The following is a 25576-nucleotide window of genomic DNA, read 5'->3' as shown; positions in this document are numbered from 1 at the left end:
GTTGGCAGCTGCTCCTCCTCCTGCAGTACACCAGTGCATGACGGGATTTTCGGCTCCGACTGTTGCCACATAATGCTGCGCAAAACATTGTGGCCACCAGGTCAGTGAGAAAAATTCGTCCGTTTCAAGTAAAACGGCAATTAGTGTCATAATTATAACTGAGGTCAGATTTTTGACATCCTTTTTCTAAAGATCTATACCACACATGAATTTTGAACGACTTTTTTTTGTGTAGGCATAAGAGACTTCTTAGGCAACAGCCTTGCCGCAGTAGATATACCGGTTCCCGTCAGATCACCGAAGTTAAGCGCTGTGGTCGGCACTTGGATAGGTGACCATCCAGGCCGCCATGCACTCTTGCCATTTTTCGAGGTGCAAATTGAGGAGCTACTCGACCGAGTAGTAGCGGCTCCGGTCAAAGAAAATCATCATAACGACTGGGAGAGCGGTGTGCTGACCACACAACCCTCCTATCTGCATCCTCATCCGAGGATGACACGCTGGTCCACTTGTGGCCTGAAGACGGAGTGCATAAGAGATTTCTTATGAGTAGTTAAGCAGTAAGGGAAATCAAAGAGAAATTTACATAAGTATTTGAAATTCTGTGAGAAGAAGTAAAAACTGTGAGGTCTGCTGATCGCATTGTTCAGAGACAGCAAGTGACTTAAAGAGCAGTTAAACGGAATGGAATGTAATCGAATTCAATCTGGCGGTGCTGAGGGAATTAGAGTACAAAATGGACACTAAAAGTAATAGATGATTTTGCTATTTGGACACCAAAATACACCGACGGAAACAAAAGTTGACACGAAGAATTAGTTGTGAGACGTAAACGAAAGCTTGTAGACGTATCTCTACATCTGAAAGATGATTATTCAGATTTGGTGCCAGTCGCATAAGAGCGGCGCTAGTAGCGCCAGTTACCCTTCAGAGTGGACATGGTAAGCTGATGTTAGTTAAGAGTACCTTTAAGGCGATAAAGACGCCATTATCAACACCTCACTGAGTTTGAACGAGGTTGCTTAACAGGGCTACGAAAAACTGGATGGTCCTTCTGCGATGTTGCAGAATGACTTGGGAGGAGTGGAGCCACTGTACATGCCCCCCTTTTAACAGCCGTGTACCGCAAGTCTCTAGAGGAACGGGAGGTTCCAAATGATTGGAAAAGAGCACAGGTAGTCTCAGTCTTCAAGAAGGGTCGTCGAGCAGATGCGCAAAACTATAGACTTATATCTCTGACGTCGATCTGTTGTAGAATTTTAGAACATGTTTTTTGCTCGCGCAACATTTTTGGAAACCCAGAATCTACTCTGTAGGAATCAACATGGATTCCGGAATAGCGATAGCGATCGTGTGAGACACAACTCGCTTTATTTGTTCATGAGACCCAGAAAATATTAGATACAGGCTCCAAGGTAGATGCTATTTTCCTTGACTTCCGGAAGGCGTTCGATACAGTTCCGCACTGTCGCCTGATAAACAAAGTAAGAGCCTACGGAATATCAGACCAGCTGTGTGGCTAGATTGCAGAGTTTTTAGCAAGCAGAACACAGCATGTTGTTATCAATGGACAGACGTCTACAGACGTTAAAGTAACCTCTGGCGTGCCACAGGGGAGTGTTATGGGACCATTGCTTTTCACAATATATATAAATGACCTAGTAGATAGAGTCGGAATTTCCATGAGGCTTTTCGCGGATGATGCTGTAGTATACAGAGAAGTTGCAGCATTAGAAAATTGTAGCGGACTGCAGGAAGATCTGCAGCGGATAGGCACTTGGTGCAGGGAGTGGCAACTGACCCTTAACATAGACAATTGTAATGTATTGCGAATACATAGAAAGAAGGATCCTTTATTGTATGATTACATGATAGCGGAACAAACAGTGGTAGCAGTTACTGCTGTAAAATATCTGGGAGTATGCGTACGGAACGATTTGAAGTGGAATGATCATATAAAATTAATTGTTGGTAAGGCGGGTACCAGGTTGAGATTCATTGGGAGAGTCCTTAGAAAATGTAGTCCATCAACAAAGGAGGTGGCTGACAAAACACTCGTTCGACCTACACTTGAGTATTGCTCATCAGTGTGGGATCCGTACCCGGTCGAGTTGACAGAGGAGATAGAGAAGATCCAAAGAAGAGCGGCGCGTTTCGTCACAGGGGTATTTGGTAATCGTGATAGCGTTACGGAGATGATTAGCAAACTCAAGTGGCAGCCTCTGCAAGAGAGGCGCTCTGCATCGCGGTGTAGCTTGCTCGCCAGGTTTCGAGAGGGTGCGTTTCTGGATGAGGTATCGAATATATTGCTTCCCCCTACTTATACCTCTCGAGGAGATCGCGAATGTAAAATTAGAGAGATTCGAGCGCGCACGGAGGCTTTCCGGCAGTCGTTCTTCCCGCGAACCATACACGACTGGAATAGGAAAGGGAGGTAATAACAGTGGCACGTAAAGTGCCCTCCGCCACACACCGTTGGGTGGCTTGAGGAGTATAAATGTAGATGTAGATGTAGATGTAGACTCCTAGCGGTGGCGATCATGAGAATTTACAGTTGCAAGAAGACCGGGCTCTGGACTGCCATGTGCCACTATCGAGGGGGAAGACAACCGCGTTTGATGTATGGCTATGGAGCATCATACTGCATCATGAGCAGCAATGCCATCAGCAGTTGACAGCGTAGTGACACAACGAAATGCTACAAATCGGTTACTTCAAGGACGCCTCCGAACCAGACGCCTGGTACCTTGCGTTCTGCTGACCCCAAATTGCCGCCATTTGCAACTTCAATGGTGTCTGACGAGAGCTCATTGGAGAGCAGGGTGGATGTTTGTTGCGTATTCTGATGAAAGATGGTTCTGCCTCAGTGCCAGTGATGGCCGTGTGTTGATTAGCAGGAGGCCAGATGAGCGCCTGCAATCAACACCTGGAGCTATGGTCAGGGTTCCGATTTCGTATGACAGCAGGAGCACTCTCGTGGTTATTCCATGCACTCTGACAGCAAATTCGACCTGTTGTGCTGCCATTCTCGAACAGCATTCCAGTCAATGTTTTCCAAGATGACAACGTTCGCCCACATACCGTTGTTGTAACCCAACATGCTCTACAGAATGTCGAAATGTTGCCTTGGCCTGCTCGGTCGCTAGATCTGTCTCCAATCGAGCAAACACGGGACATCATAGGACGACAGCTCCAGCGTCATCCACAACCAACATTAACCGTCCCTGTGTTGACTGACCAAGTGCACTAGGCATGGAACTCCATCCCACAAACTACAATCCGTCATATGTCCAACACAATGCATGCACGTTTGCACGCTTGTATTCGACATTATGGGGGTTACACGGTTTGTTAATATACCACCATTTCACATTATCAGTGGCATATCTCGCGCTTTCGTTAACCTGTGATCTTGCAATGTTAATCACTTAAATACGTTACCCAGACAAATGTATCCCTCAAATTTCATTATTCTATTTTTTTGTGATGCAATCTTTCCTTCCGTCGTGTAACTGATTATGGTCGAAGTAGAGTGGATATAGAATACAGATTCGCTATAGCAAGAGAAGCATTAGTGAAAAAAAGAAATATGTAACACCAGCTATAGATGAAATCATTAGGAACCCTTTTTCGAAGGTATTGGTCTGTAGTGTAGCTTTGTACGTAAGTGAAACATAGACGATAAGCAGTTCAAACAAGAAGAGAAGAAAATCTTTCAAAATGAAGTGCTACAGAAGAATACTGAATGTTAGATGAACAGATCGAGTAATTAATGTGCAGGTACTGAATCAGATTGGGGAAAAAATTTATGTCAGAACCCGACTAAAAGAAGGGACTGATGGATAGGATGCATCTTGAGGCATCAAAGAACTGTTAATTTGTTATTAGAGGGAAATATTTGTGGTTGGGAAGCAGTGGAGTAAAATTTTAGAGCGAGGCCAAGGCAAGAACACAGTAAGCAGATTCAGATAGGTTACGTTGCAATAACTATGCAGAGATGAAGAGATTTGCACAGCATAGCCTAACGTGCATAGCTGCATCAAAAACGTTTTCGGGCAACAACAACAACAACTCCCGTTAATCTTCTTACTTTTCCGTTTATTTCTGTTTTTCCTGCTCTATGAAATTTACATATATCCATTAGTTTCTTGTGACCTGGGCCATAGCAAGAACCTCTGAATGAGGGAGACAATGTGTAACGTCCTCCTAGTGCGACGCGTGCTTTTCGGTCACGTTGGGTGCATGCCTGCACTAGCCTCTATCTCACTTTTCAAAGCATTTACAGAAGTTTTAAACAGCGTTCAACTTAGATGACTTTGTTATAGAATCGAGGGTTGTGATTTATCCTAAATACGCCTCATGGCAAACAAGGATTAGTTCATTGTGGAGAGGAATGGCCATTTCTGAAGGCGAGGATGGTAACGTCACTAAGTTAATTCCTCAGAAGAAGGCAAACTCTGCTTGTCTAGAAGAAGAAAGAACTGATTGTATGATGTAACGTCCTGCTCATTGCAAAGACATTAAATGATTTTGCTATTTTTGAGAGACACGGTCATGTAGGACTGTCTAAAAGGTAACACTTTTCGCTACTGAAGTGTTGTTTCGTTTCGTTTTAGACACTATTACAAATTGCCTCTCTGTACATATTTTCAAGTGATTCATTATCATCTCATGGTAATTACTCACACTGCATGCCCTAACACATATCAACATCTGACCATACAGGTGAGATGGCATTGAATACAGGTGGTGTTGATATGACGCTGTGTGCTTTCCACGTCAACCGCCCCTTACGATTTTGGGACACCAGTGGAGACCTGTATCTGAATGACGAGGCCGCGTTTTGAACTGCGTTCCTCCAGGATACGAGTCCATTGTCTTGACCAGTTTGTCACCTCTCTCCCATGGGTACCCAGTGGCTCATTCCCGTCACGACAAACAAGAAGCCCTTACCTACGCAATAAAAACAACCGCAGAATATCTTATTGCTTCCCCGAACTTGCATCATTCTTCGAAATCGTTTCGGAAACTTTTCGCATGTCAATGTTCTCCCTTGCGCATCATTCATTAATCTGGAAATTTAGTTCGTTTCTCATTTTCTCTTGTATTGTTTAATTCCACAACATTTCATTACCTTTGTTATACCTTTGTCGATACTCATCTTACTACCTCCTTTGAAGGTATTATAAATTCCGTGGAACTGACGTGACCGAATTACTATACCATCAACTCTTTACAGTGTTGCCTGGTCTACGCACAAACATTTACAAATTGCAGCTAACATTTCGCCCCTTGTATTTTATTCCAGCTATCTTTATTTCAAAGAGTGTAGTCCAATTAACTCAGTACTATGATTTCGTAAAGCAACGTCTACGAAGAGTAAATAAAAAAAAAAAAAAAAATCAGGAGACAACTGCAGAATACCCACACCGCGAAGTTTAATCAGTGGAATGGACTTACGTAGTTAGGGATGAATGGTACAGATGTCAGGAGACAGAGAGAGATAGCTACGTTAACGAGGCGTTGTCTTTGGATGACGACGACGTCCAGAATCCTGAGACACCAAAGCGCTTGGGAGCTTTTTTCTAGGCTCGTGGAGACATTGCTTCGTATGAAGACCAAAGAGATTAATGTTATGCACGACGCGTTTATTTTTCACACTGTGTAGTTTTACAAGGGTGATCCACAGTCTTGACAATGATCTCCTGAGTGAAAGCCTATGGATGGCTTTCTGTGGGAGGGTGTGAAGTGTTTCCCGAGCGGGAAACTGGTTAAATGCAACTTCTTACAACTAACTTACATATTTTCGCTCACGAAAACCAGTTTCAACAGCTATAAAATAGGACTCAATATACCATAAAGCCTTCTGATCACCATCTCAGAATATCACTGACCCGTTCGTTGTTCTCCGAGTACATGTCTGCTGAGCTATAGCTTTGCAACAACATATTTGCTAGTTTCAGTCTCACGTACACCTAAAACAGACATAAAAACTTACTGAAACACCTCTGCCCCGGGAAGCAACATCTCTTTACGTTTGTGCAATGTGACCCTCCAGATGTCACAAGCGGCCAGCAGGCGCTGGTGTCGAGCGGACTGCCCTTCACCCCACCCATTAGGGATCCGTGGATGAGAGTCTCTCTACAAGACATTCTTAAAGTGCCCAACAAATGTGTGTGGGTGGCCTGCGAAGACGTTGCTGACCTACGGGAGAGATGGTGGGGTGGACTTAAACGGACTCATTGCCGTTTTATACGCGCGTATGTCAATGTCGCACCCTTCCCCGCCACCACACGCTCTCATGTACGCGTCACAAGAGGATGTGAAAATAGATGGGTGAAAAAGTATAAACACTTTTTTGTGCTTCGGATCACGTTAAAACTTCGTCGAATGGTTTTAAACGGTCCTTAGTGGTTCCACCGTGTACACAAGGACAAAAGTTGTGGATATACTTTACACCAAAACGGTGAGAGCGCACTAAATAGGGTTGCAGCACAGCTATGGCCTTAGGGCTGAGTTAATCGTCCGGGGTTTGCCAGCAGTGTCAAAGGTTGTCAATAACGTCGTCCTATTGCACACTGCGCTGCAAACAATCTTTTTGGCCGTAAAATGAGTGAAAATTAACGCCCCAAGAGAAGGAGTTATTTCAGTCACTCCCTTTATTACATCCTGTCACCTTTTTGTGACGATTCTGAGCAGCGGTGTGTTCAAAATATTATCCTCGACTGCCCATATGAGAACCGCCTCGTTTCGACGCTGGCCTTCGTAGTTCTTACCTCCGTTTCAGAGGTGTCAAGAGAAGGAGGTGAGATGTGGACAAGAGGTGGAGGGGGAGTGCGTATGACGACCTTGTCCAGGTGTTTCACGTCCGTAGTGGCGTTGGCCAGAATTGTCGTGAAATATGATGCACTTATGAGACTTGACCCTTTCTTTACACGTGTCGACAGCTTGCTCTCCGAGCCTGACGGTGACGTCACAGAGTGCCATCTGTATGCATCGTTACAGAGGAATGTTGTAGGCAGTTTCAAACCAAATTTCTAACTTCTGCTTCGCAAATGGAGAAAATGACAAGGTTTCCAAAAAAAGTTACTATTTAATTTTGTTGTGCAGTGCATGTTGCATATTTAAAGATGGAATGAAATGTGGGGGACACTGATCTAGTTATATAAGATATATATCACCATCTTATTTGAAGCCTAAATGTTGTCCTCCGCTTAATACTACGTCAACATTCTTCTTGTTTGCTGGTTTCAGCTTCAATGCTACGAATAGTTGTTTCCTAGATGTTCACTGTGTATTCATAAATGTTGATCCTTCATATGCCACCCATCAGGCTCTGGTGACAATCCTCCACATCGAATTTTCTGTCATTTCTAGCTTTCCCAACATTTATCGAGCCCTCACCCCCAGCAGGGTGCAGCATTGAGAACAGAATATTAAGTAAATGTCTTCCTTCCCTCTCCCTATTCACATTTACTTCTAAGGAAATTTCTCTTAATCTGGAACACATGTTTATTAAATCCAATCCCTTGTTTAACTTTACGAGTGCATTTGTTGTTTGTGGACAATTGACTCTTGAAGTTCCCCCACCAGACTTCTTCCCAGGTAGCGAGTAGGGGAATGCGTATTTATTCTAGGTTTCATCAGAGAATTGAATATCCAAACTGAATGAGAACTAACAACGAAACCGTAGTCGTTCCTCGTGACAGGAAGAAAGCAACCACTCTGAAGTAATATCAGAGAGGTATAATAAAATCAATAATAAGAACGTTGAGAACAGATGAAGAAGGCTGACGCATGGTAGAGTACACTACAGGACAAATTCCGAACTATATAGTTTCAGGAAGAAGTAGCATATTTGAAATTTTGGTGGGATAGTTACCTAAATTTCTGTGTAACTGAAAAAGAATACTAAGATCCGTTACTTCTCGTTAACGTTATTGCTCTCATAGGCGCCTGTACGACGCAAGCCTACAGACCTCTCTCTTATGTTGTTGCTCTTGTCGTTGAGGATGGAAACAATGCCGAACACAGCGGAAGACGGTATCTCACCTGGACACGTTCGTGCATTCTAGAGCATACTCATTCTTCATTTGCTAGTTATAACCTGGAATGACTCTGCTATCCTTCAATCTACAATGGAGCCCTTAACTTTCCAAAAGACAAAAACTAGACATTCGACAAGGAGACAGTCGAAACGCATTTAATGAAAGCTCAGGATTCACTTTGAGTTTACGTAATATGTGGAATATTTACAGCAGTCCCTTGATTCGATTAATTTATCACTTCCCCGTTTTTGGAACATACGTCTTCTGCAAAAATGCCTGGAACGCGTGCAAAATGTACAGAGAGATATCATTTTGAAATGAAGGAACCTCGGAGGTTAATAGGGAACAAGTAATTCCGAACTGATGCTGCACAGTTCCAGAAATTCTCACTCAGGCGATTATAATCACAGTATGAGATACTATAACTTGACAATGTTTGGTAGACTGTGATTTTCTCAGTGCAAAGCATCAAGATCTCAATGGATGAAGCCGCAAAGTACAGCCAAAGAAGAAGAGCTGCGCATTTCGTCACTGATTCGTTTAGTAAGCTCGATATTGCCAGGGGGATGCTCATCGCCGCACCGAGTGGCTCCGCGGTTTGAGGCGCCATGTCACGGATAGCGCGGCCTCTCCCGCCGGAGGTTCGAGTCCTGCCTCGGGCATCGGTGTGTGTGTGTTGTTCTTAGCATAAGTTAGTTTAAGTAGTATGTAAGTCTAGGGACCGATGACCTCAGCAGTTTGGTCCATTAGAAATCCACACACGTTTGAACATTTGATTTGGATGGTACAGGAGAGGTGTTGAGCAACACGGAGAGCGTATGTTTCAAGATGAGACAAGCAACATGTTGCTTTTTCCTACATACACTGGTATGTAAAACTTACACACAAAATTAGCTTTCCCAGGACGTTTCACTGGCGCGAAACATTACAGTATAGTACAGAAGCCCGCCGGTTAGCCGTGCGGCCTAACGCACGGCTTTCCAGATTGAGAAGGAACGCCTGGTCCCCGGTACGAATCCGCCCGGTGGACTTGTGTCGAGGTCCGGTGAGCCGGCCAGTCCGTGGATGGTTTTTAGGCGGTTTTCCATCTGCCTCGGTGAATGCAGGCTTGTTCCCCTTATTCCACCACAGCTACACTATGTCGTCGATTGCTGCGCAAACAAGTTCTCCGCGTACGTGTACACCACCATCACTCTACCACGCAAATATAGGAGTTACACTCGTCTCGTGTGAGACGTTCCCCCTGGGGGGGGGGGGGGCGGTTCACAGGGGGCCGAACCGCACGATAACCCTGAAACAGTGGTTCGGTGTGGGGTGGCGGAGTTGTGAAGTGGACTGCGGTAGTCCGTAATGAGACAAACAGATTAAAAAATTTTATGCAAAGACAATAATTACGATGGTCCCCTCGACATCACAAAAGGAGGGACGTGGTCCTTGATAGGGTGCGTGATCACCATGGAAGCAATGCATGCTCTGCAACGTTCTCCCATGCTGGCCACAAGGTTGGTAAGGAGTTCTCGAGGTACGGCTTTCCAATTCTCCAACGCCGCAAATGACGACTGCTGGATAGTCGTTGGTGTAAGTGACGTGTCTCAATACGTCTTTACGACGCATCCCACATGTGCTCGATGGGATTTAAGTCGGCGGAACAGGAAGGCCAGTGCATTCGCCGAATATTATCTTGTTCTGAGAGCTTCTGCGCCTGCGCTGTTCGATGCGTTCGTGCACTGTCATCCATGAAAACGAAGTTAGGGCCGAATGTAGTCCTGAAAAGACGCGCATGGCGAAGGAGAACGTGTCACAACAACGTTGCCCATTGAGTGCATCGTGTTCAAAGATTTGGAGGTCAGGACGCCCACGCAACATTATGCCTCCCCACACATCTGGATCACCAAAACGCTCATGTTAGTCAATGTTCCTGGGTGCATTACGTGTTCCCACCTCTCACCACACAATGCACCCAGGATCATTGACTAACATGAGCGTTTTGGTGATCCAGATGTTATATGTAATGGTTTTTTTAAATTACCACTACCAGTCACAAACTTTGTCAACTATTGTAATACTTATTTATTTAGCGACATGTTCCAAGGTAAACCTCATCTTAAGGCTAAATGGCATTATAAAAACAACTTTAAAATAAGGCCATACCGATGTTACATAGTCTTTTCGTAAATGCTGTGGTCATCCTGCGGAAGAAGAGAAAACATAATAAGGGGTGCTGTCACTTTGAAAGCTGGACTGATGTTTGTACGAAAATGTTTTGTAATGGTCACTCACTTTTTTCTTCTGGCATGGGAGTCTCGTAGTGATGTGCTGGGGTGCCTCCATTTTCGTGCCTCTCCTGGTGACTGTTCACAATTTGTCACTAACATAGCAGTAACTTGGAAACACGATCACAAATAGTTCTGCACTATCGTATTTCAGATGTGATACGATAACAACATGTGCAAAAGACATGTAAACATCTGACACCACATAGATCGACAGATCGATAGTCAAATCGTAATCAGCCACATTTTGACCGCCATCTTGTCCACTGCACTACAGAATTATTTGTGATCGTGTTTCCAAGTTACTATGTCAGTGACAATTTGTGAACAGTCACCAGGAGAGGCACGGAAATGGAGGCACCCCAGCGAATCACTACAAGACTGCCACGCCAGAAAAAAAAAAGTGAGTGCCTGTTACAAAACATTTTCGTGCAAATATCAGTCCAGCTTCCAAAGTGACAGCACCCCTTGCTAAGTTTTCTCTTCTTCCACAGGATGGCCACAGCATTTACGAAAATACTAAGTAACATCAGTATGGCCTTATTTTAAAGTTGTTTTTGTGATGCCATTTAGCCTGAAGATGAAGTTTATCTCGAAACATGTCGCTAAATAAATAAGTAATAAATTGCTGTCAAAGTTTGTGACTGGTAGTGGTAATTTAAAAAAAACACCTTTACATATTTCCTGAGACAGTCACTGTCGAAAAATAGTCAAAATGGCTTCAGATTCTTTCGTGTGTTATGTTTTAGTGTGGCATAAATGTTGCGTGAAGTACTGACCAAATCTGTGACCATGGTACACTCACTTATCAACGTTATTGTGATACGTACTCCTTCCCATTGTGCGTCTTTCTCCGCCCTGAGTTCATTTTTATGGCTGACAATGGGCGACCGTATCGAACGGCGTAGGTGGAACATCTTTTGGAACTAGAAAATATTCGGTGAATGGACTCGCCTGCCCATTCACCTGACGTAATCACACCGACCACATGTGGAGTGCTTTGGGGAGAAGTGTGACAGCACGTCCACATGCATCAACGACCATCCAGCAGTCGTCAGCCGCGCTGGTGGAGGAATGGAACGCCCCACTATAAGAACTCCTTACCAGTCTTGCAGCCAGCATGGGATCAGAGTCCCACCCAGCAGCTCGTGGTCTAGTGGCACCGAGCGAGTCGGTGCAGTGGTTAGCACACTTGACTCGCATTCGGGAGGACAACAGTTCAATCCCGCGTCCGGCCACCCTGATTTAGGCTTTCCGTGATTTCCCTAAATCGCTCCAGGCAAATGCCGGGACGGTTCCTTTGAAAGGGCACGGCCGACTTCCTTCCCCGTCTTTCCCTAATCAGATGAGACCGATTACGTTGCTGTTTGGTCTTCTCCCCCAACCAACCCAACCCTACCCTCGAAACGGTCAATGACACAAGAAATTCCAGTGATGCCGGCATGGTAGTTCAACGTGTTCGGTCAGAAAGCTGGTTGGCCTCTGTAATAAAAAACTGAGTGGAAGGATCAACAAACGAACTTGAACGGATGTCATGTGACGTCCGCAACGTCCAAACGAACAAAATGAAAAAAAAGTGGATGCCGTTACTACGTCTGGATCACGGGGTCCCGGGTTCAATTCCCACCCGGGTCGAGGACTGGGTGTTTGTGTTGTCCTCATCATCATTCAGGAAATGGCGACATTGTAACTGGAAAAATTGGGAACCTGTTCGGACGCTGATGACAACGATGTAAGCGCCCCACAAACCAACATCATCATCAACAGCATTCCGCCTTTTTTAATATACAGGGGACCGTCATAAACAGTGGTGATTTCAGTGTAATTATTGTCTCTGAATAAAAGAGTCATTTCCGCTCGTCTCACAGCCTATTTCTTTTATGTACTATTCTATAGCAGTTCTTTCTAAGTATGGTCCAAGTTTCTTCGAGCCGTTACTTCACATTGACACATCATGCGAAAGTTACTTTCATCATTAAGTTCTCACGAAATGGCCATGACGGGAAAATCATGAAAATTCGAGCTTATGAACACGGTTATCCATAATCGCTTCCCGCGCAGTTTTCATGAAGGATTCAGGGAAAGAGGGGGCAGGGCAGGGGGAGAAGTAGTTGTGGTACCCTAAGTACCCTTCGCCGAAGTCTGTAAGATAATTTCTCATTATTGTACTCGGACCATGAAGTGACACAGAAGACCAACAATCTTCAGGTGAACATCGTACGTGATGATAGATTGCATTCTATCGTTTTACAATAGTTTGAATTTAGTGAAGCTAAGCAGTAGTTTGCTGTTTCTAGTCTTACCTTTGTCAGATTGATGCTCCGATATCAATCTGCGTTACTGTTCGCATAAAACGAAATAGACATTCCATATTAATGCGCAATGCTGACACGAAGATGAAGAATGTGAAAACCTGTGCCACAATGAGTTAAAAGAAAAAGGATATGATATACACAAACGTCCCATCGACACTGAATTAATTCGTAACGAAGCAATATTTCGATCGGATTAATATGTAAGAAGGAATTGATTACGCCCTTGTTCTAATAAGCTTTCTGATATTCAGCTTCAATGATTTAAGGAAATGACAGACGCGTCACTAGTAAGATGTATGGTCAGAGCCAAAACTGAATACTGGGAGAAGGTACACCTATACGTCAATATGGCGGATTATGTTTTAGAAGTAAAGTGAATACGTAGAAGCAAAAAAAAATTGAAATACGTATGATCTTACGTTTAAGAGAACGGTTCATACAGTAAACGGAAGGTAGGTGGTTGTATGTTGAATTCGTTGAGAAGTGAAACGAAACGAATATATCTCTTTAACATGCTTGTCCTCAGAGTATTTTAACTGGATTTTATTCGACCTGCAATTTAAGTTCCCTAATGGCAACCATTAGGCTCCCCATTAAGTTCTTAGTGTCTGATGATCCGTTTTCCGTGAAACCGTGATCCGGTGATCAAGATCACCAAAAGATTACAAATTAATGTCCACGTCAGCTGACGAGCTACGTGTGTTCAGAGCACAGGTGAGAAGATGAGTATATGTGTTGTTGTGAAGTCCTACTTCACCTTATGTGTAAAGGGCTGATAACGATGTCGTCGTCTCTGAAAGAGAAAAAGTAGAAAGTTGCAAGTGCAGGATGGACTGATCTTCTGTGGTGTGCCTGCTGCTGACATGGTATTTGTATTCTAGTAAGATGGACTGTAGTAAGTTTTAATGATGGGTTAAAAGGTGACTTCATATGCTTAGAATGTGTTATGTTTGGTATATCACTTTTATTCACAACTTATTACAATTTTCCGTCAATCATTATTAAAATAAACTTTTCTTTGTATAAAAACTTATTTAAAATGTAGTCAAACACAATTACAGTAATTAGAAGGTAATTAATATGTAAATATTTTATGCAAAATTGCAAGAATAAAAGAATTAATTTTGAAGCAGAAGAGATAGATCTGCGAGACTTGATTTAGGAGAGAGACAAAAAAGCATTGTTTCGCCATTTTATAGAGAACAGATTTTCTGTATTTATATTACTGATAAAGAGATTAGTTTACACTACTTGACTGTAGCTTGAGCGTTAGTGGCAATGGGAATATTTCATCATATCTCTTCTACGTCAAAATAAATATTCCATTAACTTTTTCAGTCCAAATTACTTATAACTCTGTTAAATAGTGCATAATTTCTTTTTAAGTTCCATGAATTTTATGTAATAGATTTGCTATTTCCAGTTTCTAGTTATTAAATCAAGCAAATTCAGTTGAAATAATGAGTGCATATTCCTCAGACTATCTAAAAAGAAATTTATGGCAAATTAAGTTAAAATATTTTAATATTATTGTTTAAATTTCTAATTTATTGTTTAATGATGAATAATAGTTTTTTAAAAAATGAGTGTTGCGAAAAACAAACTGAAAAAAGATGTCCTACCTTTCACTCGCTCACTTTTATTTCTTGAAATCTGTGGATATATGTACAATGGTACCAGAAATGAGAAAGAATGCAAGTGTGGCAGGCTACTACTATGCGAGGCATAGGATGCTGGGAGGTCTCAGGAGGGTCGCATGCAGCTACTCCCTCAGCTGGTGAGTGTCAGGCAAGTAGTGACGGCGGACTCCTCATAATGCTCACCTGCACTTATCCGTAACTCAGCTACAGATCTATGAAGCTTATTTGGCATGAAGCGCTTGAAGGTAAGATATTCGCTATATTAATGGGTAATCTTAGCTTCGAAACAATGCACATTTCGCTCATTACTTCATAAAAATCAGCTTCTAGTAGACTTTGTTCGTTTACTTTCTCACTGAAAACAATGTATATTTGTTTATGTAGAAAAAAGTAGTTACAGAGCGGCGAGTTTCCACGATTGTTATTAAAAGTGATGGTCGACATCTACCTAAAAATAGTAAGATTCTTAAGTATGTTACTGATGCTAATATTTCTCAAGATATCAGATCGTGTGTAAATATGAAACCACTATAGTCTTTCACCCAGAAAAACCAACGTAGGCCTGCCAGTTACTTCGCTTTCGTGGTTTAATATAACGTGTGAAATTTTAGTTCGTAATGGTTTTGTACTATTCGTGGGCGTGTTGATCCCCAGAGCCAATAATTCAGATGAATTCAGACCTTATCCTCTCGCTAATGTAAATAATTTTTAAGCGAGGCATCAGTTTGACTCAGTTTTAGTGCTGAAATGAAATTACCCATCTCGTCCTGACAAATGCCACCAATAAATCCTTCCATCTCTTAACAACGGTGTCGGAGAACATCTTCAGCTGAAAAATGTCTATGTATACGTGACCTTCTGAGGACACTATCAAAACTACCCAGGATGCAATCAGAAAGATTCAGGCAGTTTAGGACGCCTTCTGCACATACACCGAAAGATATCAGAATCTTTAACGCAGAATTTCAAATCACAAATTTGTGGTATATACTAGTCGTGTTCTCTCTACAACATTGTCAATGTAATTTGTTTAGTAGGAGACAATAGAAATGCTATTATAGTACTTTCGGACACATCAACAAGAGAAATAACCTGATAGAGATACCAACACAATGTTAGTTACGAATGGACGGTCAAGAGGATATCCATCTTTGGTGATAACCGCAAATCATCTTGCACCTTTCATATTTGGTGGCTTACAGCTAACACACTTGACAGATGTATTGAACAGATAGATGGTGATATGGTATATCAAATATAGAAATGGCCACGACAGACACTGAATTGAACACCATAATGTGTAGCCAGTGAAGGAATGATATTTTATTCCTCTGCTTTCTAAATCAGTTCACGCAGTCAGTGCTAATGGGTGCCTATAGGATAACGTGGAAATTTTTCTTTTGTCTTTTAGCATGTACAGGTTGACAATTATTGAACTATATGAGATAAAATTGTCATAACTTCTGAACGGTTTGCGTTAGGACTGTCAAACTGCATGGTTGGCTGCGGGGCATGATGGGAATTAGTATGGTCTGTGTGGTTTGGTTTGGATACGAAGCCCACATTCATAAGTGTGGGGTTCGTCAATAAGCAAACCTGGACCATTGGGGGACTGAGAATCCTCATTTCGCAATCGAGAAGTCTCTTCAGCCTCAATGGGTGACTGCATAGTGTGCAATGTCCAGTCACGGAATTATCAATATGATATTCCTTGATGGCACGCCGACTACCAGACGATACGTGAAGGTTTTGGAAGATGATTTCACTCCCATTATCCAAAGTGGCCCTGATTTAGACAAAAGGTGTTTCATGCAATATGGAGCTCGATCCCATCGCAGTACGAGAGTGCTGGGGGACTACATTCTGATTCTGGGTGCCCAGAGGCCATTGGCATGGGCCTCGATTGGCAACCTTGTTCTCCGGATCTGAACACACGCGACTCCTTTTTGTGGGACTATATTACAGACAAGGTGTACATCAATAACACCAAAACCATTATTCAGCTCAAAACAGCCATTCGGAAGGTCATCGACAGCATCGATGTTCCGACACTTCAGCGGGTCATGCAGAATTTCGCTATTCGTCTACGCCACATAATTCCCAATGATGGCAGGCAAATCGAACGTATCATATCCTAAACCTAAATATTCATAGCGACGCTTATATGTTGAATAAAGCGCGTATACTCCGTAGTTTGTAACTAATTTACATTTTTTTCATACAATTCAATAATTGTCACCTTGTACAAAGTTTTTTTTGGTGGCATGAGGCGTGTTAAGTGCTACGGAGATGCTTATGGTCATTGGACTAACTGAGCATTGATCTTCACCCATTTGGAATATTAATCTGGCACTTACCAGAATGAACTTCCAAAGGACACCAAGTATGTGCAGCTGTCTTCCAGGTAAAATCCCCATTCTATTTTAGCAACCCTCTGGAGTTAGAAAAATGTAGCTTACGTTTTTCAAGCCCGTCTCTTTCTCGAGCTGCACTACTTATTTTGTTGAAATGGCTGGGCGGGATAAGCGAAGCCGATTTCGTAGCAATCTTTAAATTATTTCTGCTCCAGAGCCCTATTAACACAGAGATTTGGATGGAATTAAGCTACATGTTGAATTTGGAGACTATATTTCAAAGCAGGTTCGAGAGACACAATAGGCACAAAATAAAGAAACAACCCACACTAGTCCATGTTTTAATGTTTGTTTCTGCCACAACCCTCAAACAGGGAAACAAGTACGAAAACCGCTTATCTATAAAGTGTAGAACTATTCAGATTCGGACCGTTTTTCCAGGGCAGTATGATTAAAGCAAATTCACTGCAACTGCCATTGCTATTACTTTCCATCAGAGAGGATACTGCAAAATGTAGATCTGTAAGGCCGTTAAATAGCGGCTCGAGAAAATTGCACACATCTTGAAGATGGTTTTTTCAAATCACTCTTCATATCGCTATATGTGCTTATACAGCTCACATGGGTGAGAATATATGTGATGACAACACGATAACACAATACATAGAACTTCTTCGATGTTAGTTGTTTTTTCACTTGTACTACTAAAATGCTTATGAGTTCCTTTAGCTCAAGATGGGACTGAAAATTATTGTACATGGAAACTTTTTCATTTTATTTCAAATAAAGAAAGAAGTGGTACGCTGGAGAGGAAGTAAGAGGAAATGGATCTTTAATTGAGAAATATAGTGCAAAGCAATTGTTGGCAATACAGAGAGGAAAAAGAAACAATAACGACTAAGAAGTTTTTGTATGGGTAACGACTGGATGAACAATGTAGAAGAAAACAAGGAATATTAACCTTTTTAGAGATATTTGATGCTACATTGCAAATTACGTTTGAGAATGCTACGTCTCAGCAATATAGGGACATAAATTAAATCCTATACTTACAATATTGTTTAGAATGTGAGTGACGATTACAGTATCTGAAGAAACCATTAAAACATTAAGGAAAGTATGTCTCAAAAACACAGAAATTGTCAAAACATTAGTGGCGTTTTCTGAGTTTCGAATGAACTAACTGCAATTAAATTTTAATGTTAATAGTAATTGAAAAACAATATTTGAGGATCACAAACTTACACAAATGTTTTGTTCTCTTGAACTTCACGCTCTTTAGCAGAAACAGCAGGAGTGACCGGTACCGGTGTATATAATCCTTTCTAAGGATGTGAAGTTAACAGTACATCAAGAATACCAACAGATTGTAGTAGAATACATTTCGAAAACGCAGTTCCTATTAGAAAACCATTACACCATCTTTCAAATTTTCAGTGATAAATAGCAAAACAAGAAAAGATGTCCACCATCGTTATTGCTTCTTTTGCACCTTAGTAACAAGGAAATGGGCAGACAATTTCTTACGAATTAAAAATGTGTCTATGGTTGACGCGTAATGTTTTTTTACTTGACTACTTTAGTGCAACAGCAGGACAATTAACAATAATGTTAATAGCTAGCCAATACCTTTCCAACTCAAAAGCAGCGACTGCTGCAGAAAAGTAAACCAGGGACAAGAATGTCAGTTTACCAAATACCAAAGAATTAGAAAGATTTATTTCCATGATGATAAAATACTTAAAAAGAGTTTGAAGTTAATGTCCTAAGTAGCAGTCTCTACATTCTAACGACACATAAATGCTCCGAACTGAATGAAACTACTAGATATATTGGCAATGACGAAAAACAGTTAAACGCTGTTTCGGAAACAACTCCCTGTTAGCTTTACGTGCTCTCAGAGTATCTACATTTATTGATCCGAATATCATCTTCCGCTTCTAGTGACGTAATTGTAGAGCAAATGATTGTCGACCCACTGCGCAGTTTCGATTATGGCTCAACACTGTACTCTGTTTATTTTGGGTTACATTGTTCTTAACTGCATTTTCACAACTGTTTTATCAAACGCCAGTTCTGCAAAGCAAAGTGAGCTCATTGTACTGACTACTGAGTACTGACTATGTTCTCTGGACTACACAGTAAAGAGTATGTGGTAGCTACTTTTCCGTTTTTTAGTTACATTTTGTTTAAATAATCAGAAACGCAGAGCGTGTATTATTTGCATTTCAATTAGACATAAAATAAAAATAAAAAATTAAAATTCTCCTGCGTAATACCCTCATTTCACATGATTACTTTAAGTGCCGCAGTAAGTAGTAACAGTATTGGCATCCTGTTGGCATAAACCATTCAACCCCGTTAACAATAAAAAAACAACTATATTATTTCTCATTAAGTGTCATTTAAGCAAGATGAATCAGATACCAACAGTTGTTTTTGCTCAGCTTTACGTTAGTGTTGCTGTGTTCCAATTTCTCACAGTGTTGTTTAATCGCGACAAAATTATTCGTAAAGTTTGCACAAGACACAGGTGTAGTGTGATTGTTTTTCTTCAGTTTTCCTGTGTATGCTAATGTTCGTTGTAAAAGAAGAGAACATTCACCGTCTTCAGTAAATAACATACGGTTTGAGTTGCCTTTTTAAAGTACAGTAGCTAATATGGGAGAGAAGGTCATTTATTATACTTGCTCTTACCGTACTATTATTCATCCACAAAAAAGATGTATATTAGGTGTTTTCTTAACCGCACCTTAATTTGAACTTTTACAATGTGCATATTCAAATTTCTTGCTGTCCGATTCCCCCATGAATATATATGTGAAAAGAAATATTGTAGCCTCATATTAATTTTGTTGCTGCAACTATGCAAATTTTGCAAATAGGTCATCCACAGTATAAATTTCCCTCATACCTGTTAATTCGTATATGATGTCCTAAAGTTTTCAGCACCACACTTCTTACTTTTCTGTTTTCGACAAAATTTTAATAGTTGGCTTGAGAAAGTCATAATCCTCTTTGTTATTTTTTCATAGTGCTGAAACGTTACCTCCTTTCAGGCAAATCCTGTGCAAATTCACTTATATGATAGCAAGTCTCCCACAAACCTGTATGGTGTGACATGCTTCTATCTTATCAAAGTGTGTTTCGACTGAAATGGGGAATTATGCAGGAACCTATATACTGACTATCCAGGAAACCTGATTTTATGCCTTTCTGATGTACATGTTTAGTATGAATGCAAAGACAAACTCCTCCTTTGCCTGTGAAAGTTCTATATTTCCAACTACAGACAGAAATTTTCAATTTTTTTCCTATTTGTAATAGTTCTTGTGAAAGATGAGAATGACATAGCAGATTATACCTCTTAAAGTGTTGCTGTTACTATTACAATAATACAATGTGGCACAATTTATACTCCTTTCTGTTCCACAAGGTGTATACAGCAAAATCAACACAGATTTTAAATTATATGCACTCTTGATACGTGTGGCATTCCCACGAAACTTTTGGAAACAGAATGTGCTGAGAATACATTGATGAATGTCAAACATTAGTAGTAGGCTAGTACTCAGAAATTAATTTGCAAAAATATGCTGTTTCGATCTTAAATTATTTTTCATAATATTCTTTTATTTTTCTTTTGTTGGAAAATTTACCAGATAAACACCTAGTCTTTTTCAAGTGGCAAATAGTTGATATTTTGTAGCTATATGTAATTGCAGTGCAGTGATACAGAGGGAAGAATTTCCACTCTGTTGTAATGAAAGATTTTGCCAAAGCATTTTCTATAAAGTTATTGTATTTAGTTTTTGACTTACCTAATTCTCTGTCAACAAAGGCATCTGTTTAATTTTTGACACCAGTCACCACCCTAGTGCCACAGTTGCAACCGGATAGAAATTCTGCCTGCCAGAAAGGCACCCTTGTCTATGCACAATCCAAGCAGCTGCCTATATCTAAACAGTGCTGTCTCCGCTGCACTGGTCCTGCAGAACTGTAAGGTTGCTAGAAGCTGGAACACTGGGGTAAATTACTACTTGCTAGGCATGGCACTACAGGGTCATGCTGGCGAGCATGTGGGGGCACGCCACTCACTGGTGAGACGTCACAGCAGGGCAGAGATGGAGCACATCACGATTGCCTCAGGATGAGGACGAATGCGATCACAAGGGCGAGGGCGAGGGGGGGCACCGCAGCCACCTTGCGGGGGCTTCCGCCACCTGTACCACATACAGCATGACACACTCATGTGTGGTAGCCAGTCTTGTGTCTAGTGGTCAGTTGGCTGAGCTGTCGTGTCAGCGATTTAGCCTCCTCTCCTGGGATTGGTGGCTGCTTCACTGCGTTTCCAATGTTACTGTGCTTGTAGAAGACTATACACAAGCACCTGTGTGCATTTTCTTAAATATGTGTATGTATTAACTTGCTAGTGAACAGTATAATTACTTTAATGTAAAAAATTACACTCCTACTGCTTTAACAGCCACAAAATGAGAACATTGAAAGAATAATACATAATGATGAATAAGAAAAATTAAACTTTCTAGTTTTTCTAGCCTGTATCTAACAAGGAATTACATTCTTTAATAGCTTTTTCTAAACTGTAAACTAATAAATTCTTACATTACTATCTCATGGCCACAAAACACATTTCCACAAATGTTCACAAAGGGTATTGGTGCTTTGTATCAGACTGCTTTCTTGAAATCTTTTTCTTCATTTTAGTGGGTATAAGAATAATGATAGAAAAGTGTAATGATCATATACAACTTTCAAAGTGCAGTCCACACCATAACTGAAAACAACATATCCATCTCCAAATGAAAAGCCATTTAAACTCTCACAAGTGTGTATCATATAGTGTAAAAAGAAATATAAATTCTGAAATAAATCCATACTTGTTCTTAAATTACAAAAATTACTGCTGAAATGAATTCTCTCACATATTGAGTAGCATTGCTGTAATATTTGAATTTAATGCACATACAAGACAGTAATTTCCCTATGCAAATATTTCAGAGTAAAATAAGTGTATAAACTGAGAGAAGAAATAAACAAAATTTACAAATACAGTTGACGGCCATAGTGTAGTATGTGTATTTAGTGTAGAATGCATGGAACTAATGTATTACCTTTCAGTCCAAATTCTCTTCTCTGTTTGATTAACTACCCACATATTACGTGAGAACTTTGTGTATAAGAAGAAGAAATTTTTTCTTTCTTCCATGATAATCAAAATTGTTAGTGCAATGCTGAACTACTTGTATATAATGCATGAACTGTACACTTACAAGTGTAGTAATGTGCACACAAGAACTTACATCCTTACTTAATAACAACTGACCTTTCTGCTTTGCCATAACTATTCTTTTCCATTTTTCAATCGCATAATTAGCATATTAGTTTTCAATGGGTACAAAGAAATCTCTCTGTCTGAAACATAACTACAGTCACAACATTCCCCATAGGTTCCTTGAACTTTTTGGTTGTGCAATGTACATACTAGAAATAAAATGGAAGTTATGAAAAATTATACAAATTATTTAAGAAATGAAGCTTCCTGGCAGAGTAAAACTGTGTGTTGAATTGAAACCAAAACTGGAAATTAGCTTTAGCAGGCAGTGATTACAGCTATCTAGGCTTGGCTCATGTGAAAGTTCTGAAAGCATATTTTCCTTGAAATATCTACCAATGTATTACTTCCTCCTTTGCATATATATTACAAAAAGCTTAGGAAGGTAAAATTAAATAGATTCAAGCTCGCATGGTAGCTTACCAACAATTGTACTTCCATCAAGACTTTCACAACAGGAAAAGGGGTAAGTGGCTGACACACAAAATACCCTCCACCACACACCAAAAGGTGTTTTGTGGAGTATAGGTGTACATGTGTTATATATTACTTGTCCTCATTGCTTTTCTTCTGCTAGTACATCTCCCTAACTTTCCAAACTTCTCAGAACTTTTGCAACTGGAGTTTCAACCATTGCCCCTCATTTCTAAGAACTGCCTTTGTACCGTTCCTAATTTAAGTAAAATGACCACTGAACCTCATTTTTCTAAATAAATTATATTGATTTATGTTAAATATAGAAAGGGGTGAGGGAGGGAGAGGGAGAGGGAGGGAGGGAGGGAGGGAGAGAGAGGGAGGGGGAGAGAGGGAGGGAGAGAGAGAGAGAGGGAGGGAGAGAGAGAGAGGGAGGGAGAGAGAGAGAGAGAGAGAGAGAGAGAGAGAGAGAGAGCGCATCGGTACAACTTGGTACACTATATGCACAGTTTTCTTTACAAGTGAAAAATCTATTTTAACAGCAGGGGAAATGTGCTACGAAGTGATTACAGATACACAACTACAATTTATGACTAATAACTTTAAGTGGACACTGACAATCATGTTGATCATACGGATCATAATAATCAGATTTAGAGTTTTATAAAGCTTATAAGGTATTTTGTTCATTTGTTTCTGTTGGGAAGGGAGGGAAGGGTGTTGGAATGTGCAACAATGACATGAAGATGGAGGGTAAATGTAGATGTAAGGAGTGTAAATGTTGGCAAGGGGTGATGTAGAGTGGAAAGCAAATGAAAGCATAATTGCAGAATAGGATGATGATGGAGATTAAACATGATCAGTGAATAACAAAAGTAACAAATACATCTTAGAATTCCAAGTCTTGGTCTTATTTTACTTTGTCTCAACACATGAACTGTTTCATCTTAAAAGCCAACATTAGATTTTATAAGGTAGTGAAACACAGAATTTGTAGTTAAAGACTATGCATTCTGTATTGCTGCATTATAGGATCTGATGAGATCTGTACAGGTGAAATCAGTTATCAACAATATTTTGGAAAGGATAGATTGCTACTCACCCCAAAGAAGACACACTCATTTGCATACAGACACAGTGAAAAGGCTGTTATACATTTCAGCTGTTGGCCAAAGCCTTCTTCAGGAAAGAAAATGCACACATTCACACAGGCAAGTGCCTCTCACTTATACATGACCACTATCTCTGGTCGCTCCAGGCAGAATGCTGGCATTCTGGTCAGAATGACTGGAGATAGTGATCATTAGAATGAGTGGAGATAGTGATCATGTGTGTGAGGTGTGCATGCTTGTGTGAACGTGTGTGTTTTCTTTACAGAAAAAGGCTTTGACCAAGAGATAAAATTTGTAACAGTCTTTCAATTGTGCCTATATATGACTGGAGATGTCATCTTTACAGTGAGTTGCAATCTATCCTTTCTATAATGTTGCTGATATTCCTACTGGAACTTTCAGTTGTTTGAAATCAGTTATTTGTTTAGATAAAATTAAATGTGACAAAGACTGTGAATGCTATGACTTCATTAGACATAAAGATCACTGGTGTCCCTGTCAAAGTGATCTTATTTCAAATGAAACAAATATTAGAAGCAGCATCTCAAAGTGCAAGGTGTAAGTTTAGTTTATTGGGTATTGTAACATTTTATGGATGAAATTATGGTACTTTCTGAAATGACAGGTCACAGCAAGATTGTTAGTACTGTAAAGGTTCAAAACTACCTAATTATACCAGTACCAGAGATTCATCAGAAGTACTTAAGATAATTTGTGGATTACATAAAAATGCAAAAAGAAAAAGCAAAAATTGGAGTAGAGGTCATGAGAAAATTCAGTGTTCAAGAGAGATGAGCAATTAAATTTTGCTGCATGATGAATCAGATTTTCAAGGAGTTAATAACCCACTCAAAAAATTTGAGTTAACAGGCTGAGAAGAAAGACTAAGTAAACCAGATACACTTAAATCCGGATGGACAGAAATAGACTAGAGCCGTGCTTTTCCTGACTGCAATGCACATTGGAAAAGATCTTCATCTATTAAGATTGTCTTTCTGTTGACAGTAAGATCAGGTGAGTCATGAACCCAGTTCTACCAACATCAAGAAAGTAGCTACTTACAAAGAAACATTATGGGCAGCTAATTAGCAATCTCAGTGACATATTTCACCTGAGAGTTCCATATGTAAAATGTGATGATTTTTTTACATTTCCTTAGGGTCTTCTGTACAAACAACCAGAGCAGCAGTGGTGTTCATGCAGTAGAGTGCTTTCATCAAGTTACTAATGCCATTGGAAAGTCTCACAGCTGGAACATTTCAGTGTCAGTGGTTGGTTTCCATGTAAGGAGATGCGTAATTCTTAAACAGGGGACAGGGTATAGAAGCATACTTCTATCCTTACCCTTTCTTTCTTCCTATGTAAATTTTTATTAAGTGTTTGAGTTATAGGTATTTGAAACTTGAAAATATGAAATATTTTATATCTGGGCACATACTTGTATAGCACTCACTTTTAACTAGCATGTATGTTCATCATTATGCACAGTTTCTGATGCATCAGTGAAAACATAACCTGCATGTTACTATTTTGCTATGCAAGTGGCCTTTATGTTAGACAGATAACATCATATGAAACACTGAAACATTGAAGACTACGTTTATATACGTTTCATTATTCCATTCTGGTAGTGGTGTCTCAATTTAGCACGGATCCAAATAATGCTGCTTCATTAGTAAAACAATTTTCTACAATTGGGTACACATCTCTCCTGAGGCAAGAATCATAGCGGCTACCTGTAAACAAGAGAGCCTTAATAATCAGTGAACACCTAATGTCTTTGAGCAACTATGGGGCCTGAGAATTCTCATCATTTATACAGTGATGTATGTTATAAAAGGAAAAAGAGAGTAGCCAGTGTTCAGATGGTTTTGGGAAGGTGTTCCAGTGGGGTGGGGTAGGGGAGAGAGAGAGAGAGAGAGAGAGAGAGAGAGAGAGAGAGAGAGAGAGGATGTTCCTGAACTGTAGTGTCAAAGATGTAAAACTATTGTGTAGTGCCCAAAATCATGCAAATCAATTAATTGAAATAGAACAGTTACTTTAACCAATGAATGTGACTTCCAT

At 40.5% G+C, this 25576-nt stretch overlaps 1 protein-coding gene across 1 annotated transcript in view; it reads right to left on the bottom strand.

Moving 5' to 3' along the window:
• The window catches only part of LOC126161882 (cubilin), a 1256608-nt gene that overhangs the window by 5008 nt on the left and 1226024 nt on the right, over window positions 1-25576 (bottom strand). The window contains exon 15 of the mRNA XM_049918020.1: window positions 20729-20853. Coding sequence (XP_049773977.1) covers window positions 20765-20853 — 89 coding nt within the window. The 3' untranslated portion in view covers window positions 20729-20764. The remainder of the gene's footprint in view (window positions 1-20728; window positions 20854-25576) is intronic.

Source organism: Schistocerca cancellata, chromosome 2 (genome assembly GCF_023864275.1).
Source record: "Schistocerca cancellata isolate TAMUIC-IGC-003103 chromosome 2, iqSchCanc2.1, whole genome shotgun sequence".
NCBI lineage: Eukaryota > Metazoa > Arthropoda > Insecta > Orthoptera > Acrididae > Schistocerca > Schistocerca cancellata.
Note: the sequence above shows the minus strand (reverse complement) of the source record. Positions and strands in the feature narration are given on the sequence as shown.